The sequence below is a fragment of the Centroberyx gerrardi genome, chromosome 2 (genome assembly GCF_048128805.1).
Source record: "Centroberyx gerrardi isolate f3 chromosome 2, fCenGer3.hap1.cur.20231027, whole genome shotgun sequence".
Classification (NCBI taxonomy): domain Eukaryota; kingdom Metazoa; phylum Chordata; class Actinopteri; order Beryciformes; family Berycidae; genus Centroberyx; species Centroberyx gerrardi.
This window is the reverse complement of record NC_135998.1, coordinates 10,261,327-10,273,360: the sequence shown is the minus strand read 5'-3', so window position 1 is coordinate 10,273,360 and position 12,034 is coordinate 10,261,327. Positions and strand designations below refer to the sequence as shown.

Genomic DNA, 12,034 nt, shown 5'->3' with positions numbered 1-12,034 from the left:
TTCCACCTAAACCTGTATTGTCCTACATTTCCTCACAATTTACATATCAAAGAAGACTGCATTAAAATGGCTTGGTCAGGGAGACCATGTGTTAAACCAGCGGAAATACGCATTGCTGCAACCTAAACGGTATTGTAGTCTACATACTAATTTCATCTGTCATTCTGCCTATTTTGTCATTCAAACAAAACAAGAGCCAAAGCAACCTCCAGCCAAAGCAACCTTTATTAGAAGAATACAAAATCAGAACTGTAAAACACAAAACAATCAAATGTATATCAAATAGCCCAGAGTGAAATATAAACTGCGTTACGAGTGCAGAGAGCCAATGCTGTTGTGGCTGTTGGTCAAACGGAGAGTTCAGCGGCGTTTTGTCACCATTAATGGTCCTTCCCTCTGGGCTCTGTGGCTTTACTGAGGTTCCCTGCCTCCTTCTTTAGGACGCTCAAAAGGGTTTGTGAACTCTCCAGAATCTATGGGAGAGGAGAAAGACGGACACGTCAGACAAGACACTTTGCTAACCCTTGAAGGGAAATATATACACACCGCACCAACAGTGCGATCCATGAAAATCAGACGAAATAAAAGCATTAGCCATAAGACATAAGGGATGGGACGATATATCGAAATTCAATATATCGCAATACAAAAATGTGACTATGTATCGTGGGGCAGAAAAATGCATCACGATATTAGCTACATTTTACTCTGCTGGAGTAAATCACAAATGAGACGGCTTGCCCATCACAATTTCACAAGCTGTCCATCCAAATGAATATTATTTGCACTTTGTAATGTGACATTTTTAAATTGTTCTAGCAAGCCAATGCCATCGCTAGAAAGATTTGTGTCTCATAAAATAATCATAATTCTGCACAGTCACTTTGTTGTCATTGAACTTTTTATCTAACTTTTTATGAACTTTTATCGAATCGTGAAGCCCATATTACGTATGGAATCGTTATTGTGAGATAAGCATGTCGTCCCATCCCTAGAAGACATACACACCCACCTCTACCTGACAATATGGCGTAGAGTAATTTTAAAAAGGGTCTCGGCACTGCTGGCTACTTTGTTGTTTTTAATAAGCGAAGCTTTGGGGTGTTTGTTTGCAGTGATTAGGCGGTCAGTGGGAGTTCAGTGTCAATAAGTGGGATGTGCCTGTGTGAGAGATGGACTTTCTGCAGTCGGACAACATGGTGCATCATCTTCTAGGGAACAAACCACTGATGGAAAATGACGGTATATAAAAGGTGTATTAACCTTAAAATTCGTAGATTACGACCACATGGAGGACAACCACCGATACAAACAGAAAATAATTAGAAATTTTCATAAACTCCAGTCTGACACAAATGCAGTGGTTCTCAACCTGGGGGTCGGGAGATGATTTATTGGACAGGGAGAAAACATTTCTACGACAGAAATTTATTATCATGTCTATTTTTTTCAGATATTTCTCAATTTTTTTTTCTTTTCTTATAAAATAGTTTTCAGCCTCCAGGCCTCCTCTGATAATTAATCAAATGAAAGAACCTGAAAAGGGAAAATCATTCTTTGGTTGAACTGTTCACCACTCTGCATGTGCAGCCTGTGATGGCATTGGTTCATTTTAAGGGGTCACGGGCCAAAAAGGTAGAGAACCACTGTACTAATGTATATAAATGTAGATTTTATAAAAGGGGGTTAAAATGGGTTTTGTTGGATTTACCCTCCACTACATCCCGAGCACAGACACATGACAAACACACAAACACTAAAATGTTTGAAGAGTTGCCTCAGAAGTAATAAACATTATAAACTTCCAGTTTATACAAACATTTTGGTGCGTACAACCAGTGGAATAAGATGGTCCGAACTAGTAATTAGACTGTTCTTTTTTTGTTAATTATTAGTGAATATAAAAAGCATAAATAGCACCCAAGACAGTCAAGATGCAAACCTTCATGTAGGCAGCCTCTGTCTCAGCGATGGTGCGGTCTAGGGTGGCGCGGGCGGCGAGTCTCTTGGCGAGGCTCTCGTTCACCCGGCTCAGTTTCTCTGTGAGGACGCGGATGTCGTGCTGCAGACGAACTTTCTCCTCTTCCTCCTGCTGAATCTGACGGTTCAGCTCGTCCTGCTTTGAGCACATCTCCTCCATGCCTGACAGAGAGGGCACATTAGTTACACTGGTGGTTCAGAGGGTAGTCTTATATTGTTACTTCTGTTGTTTCACTGATAAAACTGATTTCGGCCGATAGCAGCCGAACAGTTACATTGATTAAACTGATTTAGGCCGACAGCTAAGCCTACAGCAGCCAAACTGTCTATGTAAAAAGTATTTGAGCATCTAGAGCACTATATGCTCAGTAATGGGAGAGCCTAGGGTTTCTTTCTTTGTGCGTTGTGTTTCTCCTCTCTTCTGACTAATGATCATGCTTTTTTTAATCATTTTTCACTGGCTATTACTAGTTTACCAAGCAGTTCCGGATTTACATCAGCACCAGGCCTTGATGTAAATCCTGACTGTCATTGGTAGGAGTAGATGGCTAATGGCTTAGCTGCACCACAGTCAATTACAGATTTTAGATTTCACTATGGATCAAGACCCAATGAGTTATGAGCTGTCTAGGGATCCCACCATATTTTCCCAGAGCCTGGGTGCTGGATGACAGTCTGATGCTGAACAGACCTAAGGACTCTCTTTTCAGCTGTACCTTAATAAACTTATGTGCACTAAATACTGCATGGACCGGGCCAAAAGGAACATGGTAGGCTTTTAGTTTACCCCTAATACTGAGAATCTATTGCCAGTGACATGAGGAAATGTCAATAGACACCACAGTTAGCAAATGAATCATCATGACCAGTAGTGGTTCCTCAAGCTGCGGGCCAGACATCTGCAGAGTAAAGTCTCCCTGAACTAAACCCCCTGTACAGCAACAGTAACACCTGAGACCCTTATCTCCCGAAGAGGGAAGGATGTCAACAATGAACTCACTGCTCTTGACATGAAGGAGGAAGGGATTAGTAATGTTATGCCAAGAAGAGTATGAGAGAAAAATAATGAATAGAGAATTTACAGACAAGGGGTAAAAGATAGCCTAAGGAGAAAACCCTGATGAGAATAACCGCCTCAGGATGAGAGCTTCATCCGGGGTCGTCAGCAGCGTGATGCTGGCCACACAGAACTACAAAACTTATGCCACAATCTAGGTAGCATAAAGTCTGTGTAAAACCTGTATTCCACTTCCAAATTGCTTATAGTCTATTTGGAGTAAACTCTGCTCTTAATCTAAGAGGACTGGGGGGGAAACCCTGTAGATTTATTACAAAAAAACAGGTCATTTTGGTTGTTTATTTGCCAAGACAGTTATTTCAGAGAGGACAAAATTGATGTAGGTCCTCCAAAGTGACAACCACCAGCCTCCCTGTCGCAGCTCTAACACGAGTGCTGTCTGAACAAGGCTAAAGACTGCTCTCCAACTAGGGAACAGTAACTGTCTGCATAATCTCTGCAGGTTAATCAGATTGTGCAGTGTCACCGTAACTGATGGTCACAGTATCTGAGAGGTCAAAGGCTGGAATAATAAAGCACACACACAGAACAGCAGATTTCACTGTAACTGCGCGCCAAACTATGTTGTCGCTGAACTGACAATTCACTTTACACCGAGTTGACATGCTACCTAACGTACAACTCACCAGCTACAACACTTTTCAATGTCAAAACACATTAGCCGACGATTATCGACAGCAAACAGATCACTTACACTTGACAAGTTCATTGTTGTAGGTCTGAAGTGCAGCACCTTGCTGGGTCATGTCGGCTCTGATTTCAACAGGTTTTCAGACTCCGTTTGATTCAAAGATATTCATTCACAACTTTCTCTTTCTCTTGCGCGGCTAGCTAGCTTGTTAGCTATCTCGCTAACACTTCAAATGCCGAGTTTCCCCGAGCCCACAAAGGCGGGCATATAAACCGGTCTTCCCTCAATAAAGTGCTTCAAAGTCTCCCTACATAGCAAGTTTCCAGGACAACTAACGTTAACTGAACCGCTGTTCAGCGCCATGGATGGATGTATTAAACTAGACGCTTCCGCCACACTCAGCCGTCATCATCACGCGACAAACATTTTGTGCCAATAGAGCTCAACAGTGACCGCCCACTTTTGAACGGCTCCGGTTCCAGGAAGTGAATTTCCTATTCATTCCTCCCATGGATGTGCGTTTCAGAAAATCCTTATATAAAGAGTTTTAAGCCTGTAACCAAGCCAACCAACTACGAGATGAATCGTATCCATAAAACATTTGATTCGGAGCAAAAGAAAGTTGGAAAACAGAAAAAAAGGCAAAGTTTTTTTTTCTTTTTTCTTTTTTTTTCCCGTTTTCCAATTTATTTATTTTTTTGCTCCGAATCAAATGTTTTATGGTCACGATTCATCTCGTAGTTGGTTGGCTTGGTTACAGGCTTAAAACTCTTCAGGATTTTCTGAAACGTCAATGGAGGAATGAATGGGAAATTGAGCTCTATATCCTGCAACACACACTTGAGAAAAATATGAGAACTTTGGAGTGGACTTGAGGACTTCTTATGGACAAACCCAACTCTGAATGTCAATCTCACAAAAAAGGACATATATTTTATTTTCATATGGACAACATGGACACTTAAATCTCTTATAATCAATCTCCTTATTTTATTGGGAAGATACCTGATTCATAAAACAAAATGGTCAGCAAGCAAACCTTATTTTTAATATCTTTAAAACTGAACTGAAAGCATATTTTAATACAATTGAATTCCCTCCTTGCAGAGCCTAAATCACCAAAACCAAAGAACTTTATTATAACACAACCTGTGCACCATTCTCCAAACCCTAAAAGGAAAACAATGAAGTTACAAAAACTAACAAATAAGCCTGCCGAAATGGTGAACGGCGGGTATTTATGTAAGCTAACAGGCTAACATGATGAGGTGAGAAATTGACTTTATCAGGCATGCATTCCCTTTTAACTTCAAAACAGAGGGTGTACTATATCTTTAAAGAAAAGGTAGAAAGCAAATCTTTAAATCTTGTGGTTGTTGTAGTTCTGTTACACCGTTCTCTTCTGAGACTTGGCATGAGAAAAATCAAATAGAAATACTATAATCGACAGCCGTAGGAACAACTAAACCCTTAAAATAACCTTACATTTTCATTAAGTTACATTAATTCACCCCTTAATTCATGCAAAATCACCTTAAAATTAATTAAGGGAGTTATTAATGGAGGACACCCCATCACAACCCCCTTAAGCACCCCCTTTTTTGACTCCTTACTTTCTAATATAATAAAATAAAAATTCAGGGAAACAGGAACTTTCTATTAATAACTCATTAATAACCCTGTAAACTGTGCACAAAAGGCATAAAAAATCCCTTACTTACTAGCATGAATCAACCCATAGATCCCTTAAAAATCCACGATAGCCTAGTAACATTACTTTTTTAAAACTGTTATTTTTAATAGATAATTCATGCTTGTAATAGAGAACTTAAGGACATTTCATGGATAAAATTAAGGGGTTTGGTTTCGTGGTAAATGATTGAAAATAATAAAAATTCAGTAGTTCATCCATTTGTCATTTAATGGTATCTAACATAAACCTTATGATAAAGCAACATATCTAGAGCCTATATGAAATATATTGGCCCTAAAAATGCAGATTAATTTTAAAAAGGGTGTACTTACTGATTTGATCTCTTTTTTTCTTCCGTTCCTGAAAGAGAGCAAGAGAGACACATAGCTAATTTATTAGCGTTGGCTTACACAGCCCGCTAACATTAGCTGTCTAGCTACATTTGCTTTATAAACAGCAACAGGAAACAGGAATAGTCTTTTGATTTGACTTCAGTCATAAAAATGACCTGTTATAATGCAGTAGCTTGAGATGCTATATTCACACAATTTACCATGGATGGTCCATTTCTCACACTGACTGAAAAACCGTAATAAGAGCGGGCTTCATAATCTCCAGGGATCTAAATAAACATATTATCCAGGGCAGATCGCCCTTTAGGCACCAACCAAATGGGAATCAAAGTGCAACATATGACAAATGTCAATGGCAGGTTGTCTATAAGGCTCTAACCAAACTGGAATGTAAAATAACCCTAAACCATAATCATAAATCTCCTGGCTAGGTTGTAAGTGGGCTCTCTATGCTCCAACCAAGTAATAAGAGAAGAGGCCCACTGCTAATGATGTAAGATGTGAACAAGTTGGTCGTATATGAGCCATTTGGCTTTCCATAGGCAACAATCACTACAACATTGTGTGGTGCAAATGTGTTTAATTATTATTATCCTGTCTGACGGCAAACCTACCCCAGCGCACCCCTTGGAGATAAAGGAACGAGTTTCTGTAAGAGTCTGGCATGGACCGGGCCGCAGCAACGCGGTCAGTTACCGACAAGAAGCCCATCAAGAACTGGCTGAGCAGGGGGAACCTGCCGGTCTCGAAGTGACGTCGCCCAGGAAGATCCAGGAAGTGGACGAAGGGTGCCAGAGGTCCCAGTCCCTCTGCAACCTCAACAGCATCACGGTAAGACAGTAGGTCGCTGGTAAACACCTGAGCGGCAATGCCAGGAACTTTCGGTATTACAAGGTAGTCCCTGATCTGTGTGAAGGTGGCTATCCCAGCTCCCTCAACATACTTTCCCAGGGTGGTAACGGTCTTCCCCCAGCCATCTTCAGGATCGGCAGGACACCGGATGTAGGCAAAAACCAACAGGAACCGCGAGTAGCGATCCTTGTTTATCAAGGCAATTAGCGCATCAATGAATTTGGACGATGGCATCAGGTCATCTGGGATGTCAGAGATCCTGCCTCTGGTATCCCTCCACTTTTTCAGTCGCTTGCCGGCTGTCTGCGCCGCCGCAGAAGGTGCGGAGACCGCCTTGGAAGCAACGGCGTAAATTGCGGCCATCAGAGCATCCAGCACTTTGTCGCTACTGTGGGCAGGCTGTGCGGGGTCAGGTGTAGCTGTGAACGCTGCGGTTTTACCCTGGACTCGGTGAAAGCGGCTGCGATCAATACTGGCCTGCCATTGAGTGACGGCTTCTGGGAGCGGGGTCCTGCCTTTGGTCGTGAAGTTGTTCCCATCATGCCCGAGCACACGGAGATTTATTGCATACCTCTCCTTGGCAGCGGCCTTGTGAAGACTTTCAGGCTTTGCAAACCCAAAGCTCAACACGGCACGCAGGCAGTGGATGGCGGTGTCAGTGTCGCGGTCCTCCTGTTCCGTTATTATCTCGGCACAGTGAATCAGGAAAGTCGCGCCGTCAGTTGTGAGGTCTTGATCGACACAGAAGACATCTATGGGCTGCTGAAACGCAAGGAATGAGGTTTGATTGTTGGGTTTGCCTAACCCTAACCCCATGCGACTGATCTCACGCGCAAGCTTAAACATGTCCGATAATTGGGCCATCCTAAGCAAGTATATGTAGCTATTAGGTCTCTTCAGGCAGATTAGAGATGTTTTCCTGCTCGCGAGTGCAGTCAGGAAACAAGCTGAACACTCCTTACAGCACAATCACTGCTATTCCTCTTCTTTAAGTTTTGTTTAAGGAGGCGCATTGCCCTCACACTCACTGCTGAAACGAAACTGATAGCAGCAGTTTGGATCCACACATTAGTAGCCTATCTGGCAGACAGCAATGGATGTTAAAACCAATTTCAAATGACAACTACAAGTGGACCACTGAGCATCGACCAGCTCTATTCAGCAGGTTAATTTTGTTTAAAGGTGACGGATAGCCTTGATGACAATTGAAAAAGTAGCCCCTCACAAATTGATTGTATTATTATTAATAAATGGATACAAGCGGGTTAAGTACCCAGACATAACCAACTCTGAATGTCAATCTCACAAAAAAGGACATATATTTTATTTTCATGAGGACAACATAGACACTTACATCTCTTATAATCAATCTCCTTATTTTATTGGGAAGATACCTGATTCATAAAACAAAATGGTCAGCAAGCAAACCTTATTTTAATATCTTTAAAACTGAATTTAAAGCATATTTTAATACAATTGAAAAATGTAACAACCATAAAGCAAAGAGAACAAAAGGGATTCACTGCTCTTAGATTGAATTCTCTTGTTCTTGTGAATTGTTGTAATTTATGTTGTTTATTTGTATTGTATGTCAGAGTGCGAATTATACAATGACAATCGGGGGGGTCAACTTTTTCTCCAGGGCGTAAAGGGAACCCAGTACAGCGCAGGTGCGTGCTTCAGTGAACTGAAGTCTTACAATCCTTACAGTATCTTGCTTGTTTAACGTAATGTCTGCAGTCTGTAGATGATGATAAATCAAATCCATTACACCAGCTCATGGGGCACGTACCACACAACAACGTTTGTTGTCAGGGGTCACCAACAAATTATTCTAGAGCCAGCAAGTCAGACCCACTTACATAATTGGCGGGGGGGTCTGGGGGTCCTCCCCCAGAAAAAAAAAGTGTAATTTAAAACAAATTTCCTGCATTTCTACACCACCTAACCTCTTGGATTAAGTCAAGAAACAGCCACCCTGTATAATGTTAACCAAAAATGTTAAATTATGTTATATTACTAGATTTCAGCGTTGAGGTAGGCTACTTACATTCATGATTTTGCATAGGCATAGCCTACTAACCTAAAAACCTATTATCGGGAATCGCGAGAAAGTTTCAGAGCGACAGAGACACAGAGCGTCCCCGTAACCATAGTAACTCTCTCACTCCTGCCTGCGTGCGCACGGCGCGAGAGGAGAGACGCTGTGCTGCTGCCAGAAGAGCCGCTGTGAGAACGTGTAACGTTTGAATTGCGTGAGTCTCACGGTCAATGCGTGAGAGTTGGCAGCCCTGGGCCGTCTCCATTGGCTTGCGCGATGCACGCGAGCATAGACTTTAAAGCCTTGTTTGAGCGAGGCAGGCAGACGAGACGTTCAGCTAACGTCAAGGTTAAGAAATGGTATAGTCCACTTTAGGGGTGTCTGAAATCGTATTACAAGATTCTTCCAGGCATGATGAATATGGGAAATATATTGTAATATTTACGATTACAGATAAGAAGGATATATAAATGTTTCGACCCCTCCGACCTGTTGTTTTTACCTCTTTTGGGGGGGTCCAAGTCTTAATTAGGGGGGTCAGACGCCCCCAATCCCCCCCGTAATTCTAACCATGTTGTATGTCTATGTATTTGCATTGTACGTCTATTTCTTTCAACAACAAAAAAAACTAAAAACAAAAGACTTGATAAAACCCTTGCTGAGAAATCGTCAAGGGTCATGCAGCCATCTAGTGGCAAAGGCTGCAAAAACAAACCTTAAGTTATTCCCTAAAGAGACATTAGATTTCAACTAAAGGACTATTCAAATGCGCTTCTGCTTCACTCAGAGAAGATACACGCCTGGTGTTGAGATGAATGTCCAAAATACTAAAAATATACAATAGTATAGCCATAATATAAGTATAGCCTACTTCCCGAAATTTGAAAGTGCAATTCTGAATTTCTATTCCCTCCTACATTCATTCAAACTCGCTGTGGGTTCTTGGGGAGGAGGAGAAAACAGTGTTAGTTGCTGCCAGATATGTTTCATTGTGTTACAGTCTCAGGGATGATAATACAGTGACTTAATTGTCTACGATGCATTGCATATGAATGTATGTACTGTCCATAGCATTGCATATAATCCTGTAATTACTGAATTTGCCTATATCCTTTATTGTACCATATTCATCTGTACTGTAGCTTATTTGATCCTGTACTACTATTGTAATATGCTTTGGCAACACTCAATACTACCTGATTCATGCCAATAAAGCTTTTTCTGAATAAGAATCTGAATATTAAAGTGCAAAAATTACGTACAATCATTTATACATAAAGTTGTCAACATTGTAAGAAATTACCAAACTTTGTTGTATGTGTGTGTGTGTGTGTGTGTGGTTTGGTCATTTCCTTCAGTAACAGTACTGTTGTATTTATGTGTTTGCAGATGCCTAACATCCTGCTCCCTGCATGTCAGGCCTGCGGGGCAGTGAGGTCCGCGGCCCTAATGAGGCCGTTGAAGAGGTGCGGACAGGCCGGTGCAGAGCGAGGCAGGCAGCCGGTCTTCAAGGTCTCTTAAGTCCAACCTTTATGTGACAGACTCAGTGGAGAGGAGGCTGGAGGCTTATGGCTGCCACACTAGCTGAGCCGCTGTCTGGCTCCTGAAGATGACTCTTCCCTGGTGGCAGTGACTCTGACAGGGGCTGGGGCTAAATTTTCAAAAAAGGGGAACTCCTGGTCTGTCTTGGTGGCTCAGTTGGCTCAGGCGCCTACCATGTAGCTGCAGCGTCTCGGGTTTGAAATCTTTGGTGCTTGTCCCTCTCTCCCATCTTTTCTGTCTCTCTACACTGTGAACGGTCTAATAAAGCAGAAATACCATGAAACTAATATTTAAAATGACATTTCCCCCGAAATGCTACGGGAGTCCTGGGCCATGATGCTCCAATTTTTGAGACATTTTTGAAAATCTCCCTTTAAAAAGTCATTTCTGGTGAGTTTTGTATGGCATGTACATACACTTTCAAGGGAGAAAATGCAATATAATTGCATTTCTGACCTCTCACTGAGAATAATAAATAATCCAGTCTAAAAATTACAGGTATAAACTGAAATGCAACATGAAATTGAACATTGTATTATCAAATTGATCCCCACCAAAGTAGTTTCTTGATTTAGTAAGTTTTCATTTCCATTTCCCATTTTCCCAAAGCTAAGAAAAAAATTATGTTTCTAAGAAAGCACTCCATGTATTTTGTGATTACGTCACAAAATACATGGATACAAAATGGTGTTTGTATTCATTAACTGGAATTTCCACTTTGATCCATGACTTGCACTGTTCTATCAGTGAGAGTCGATGCTCAACTGAGTGAAATAGATGTAGGTCTGGGTTTAAAATTGTGTTTCCAGGCCGTAATTTGTTTCTTTGTTTCAAGTAAGTTGTTTCTCAATGCAGTTTGGCATCTCTCACAATTTTGTCAGGTTTTTTTTTTTTGGGGGGGGGGGGGGTCCGAATGAGTTAGCAGTTAGTCCACATGAGTCTACATGAATGGAAATGCAAAAAAAGATACAGTAATAAGTTCAGTAGCCTAATTCACACACGTGAACATTTTTTTTATGTTGTTACCTATCATTAGGCTACATATTACAATATTTGCATTATTTGACATTATTTGAAAACGTAGTTCTCTAAGTTCTCCTCCTCACCTTCCACACGTCTGCTTCCCATGACAAACAGCAGAAACATGTCCACACATCTGACATGTCTACCATCTCAGAGGAGGTGGATTGTACGCTCTCACATTGTAGCTCATGAATCAAAGTGTCTATTTCAGGCAGCTTTTCCATGGAACTCCAACAAGATAATACAAGATAATCTACCTTGTCTCTCCCCCATAACCCTTAAAGTCTTTCACATCACTTCCCCTTATAGTTGCATCCATAACATCTAGATACATCTCCTCCAGAATTGCAGACTTACAAACGGCTACTCACATAACAACTTTATGGTAACTTGAGACTTTCATTGACACACTTGATAATTTCATTGCTTTTAGTTTCTGTGTGTATGCCCTGGGAGCAATATTCTATTCTATTCTATTCTATTCTATTCTATTCTATTCTATTCTATTCTATTCTATTCTATTCTAGTCTAGTACAGTCTAGTACAGTCTATAGTTATGGAGTAGGGAGGTAAGCAGAGAATCCACCTTCCACCTGTTCTATTCTCATCTATTCTAGCCTAGTCTATAGTTATTTTGGAGTAGGGAGGTAAGCAGACAGTCCACCTTCCACCTGTTCTATTCAATTCTAGTCTAGTCTATAGTTATTTTGGAGTAGGGAGGTAAGCAGAGAATCCACATTCTATTCTATTCTATTCTATTCTATTCTATTCTATTCTATTCTAGTCTAGTCTAGTCTAGTCTAGTCCAGTCCAGTCTATAGTTATTTTGGAGTAGGGAGGT

At 41.1% G+C, this 12,034-nt stretch overlaps 1 protein-coding gene across 1 annotated transcript; it reads right to left on the bottom strand.

The window, feature by feature from the left end:
* Nucleotides 1–206: 206 nt before the first annotated feature.
* Nucleotides 207–4,077, bottom strand: ssna1 (Sjogren syndrome nuclear autoantigen 1). Its single transcript, XM_071918774.2, has 3 exons — nt 3,753–4,077; nt 1,943–2,142; nt 207–473 (listed from the first exon to the last, which is right to left on the bottom strand). Exons 1-3 carry the CDS (start codon nt 3,802–3,804, stop codon nt 381–383), a joined length of 345 nt encoding a protein of 114 aa, XP_071774875.1. The 5' UTR covers nt 3,805–4,077; the 3' UTR covers nt 207–380.
* Between the last annotated feature and the right edge of the window lie 7,957 nt (nt 4,078–12,034).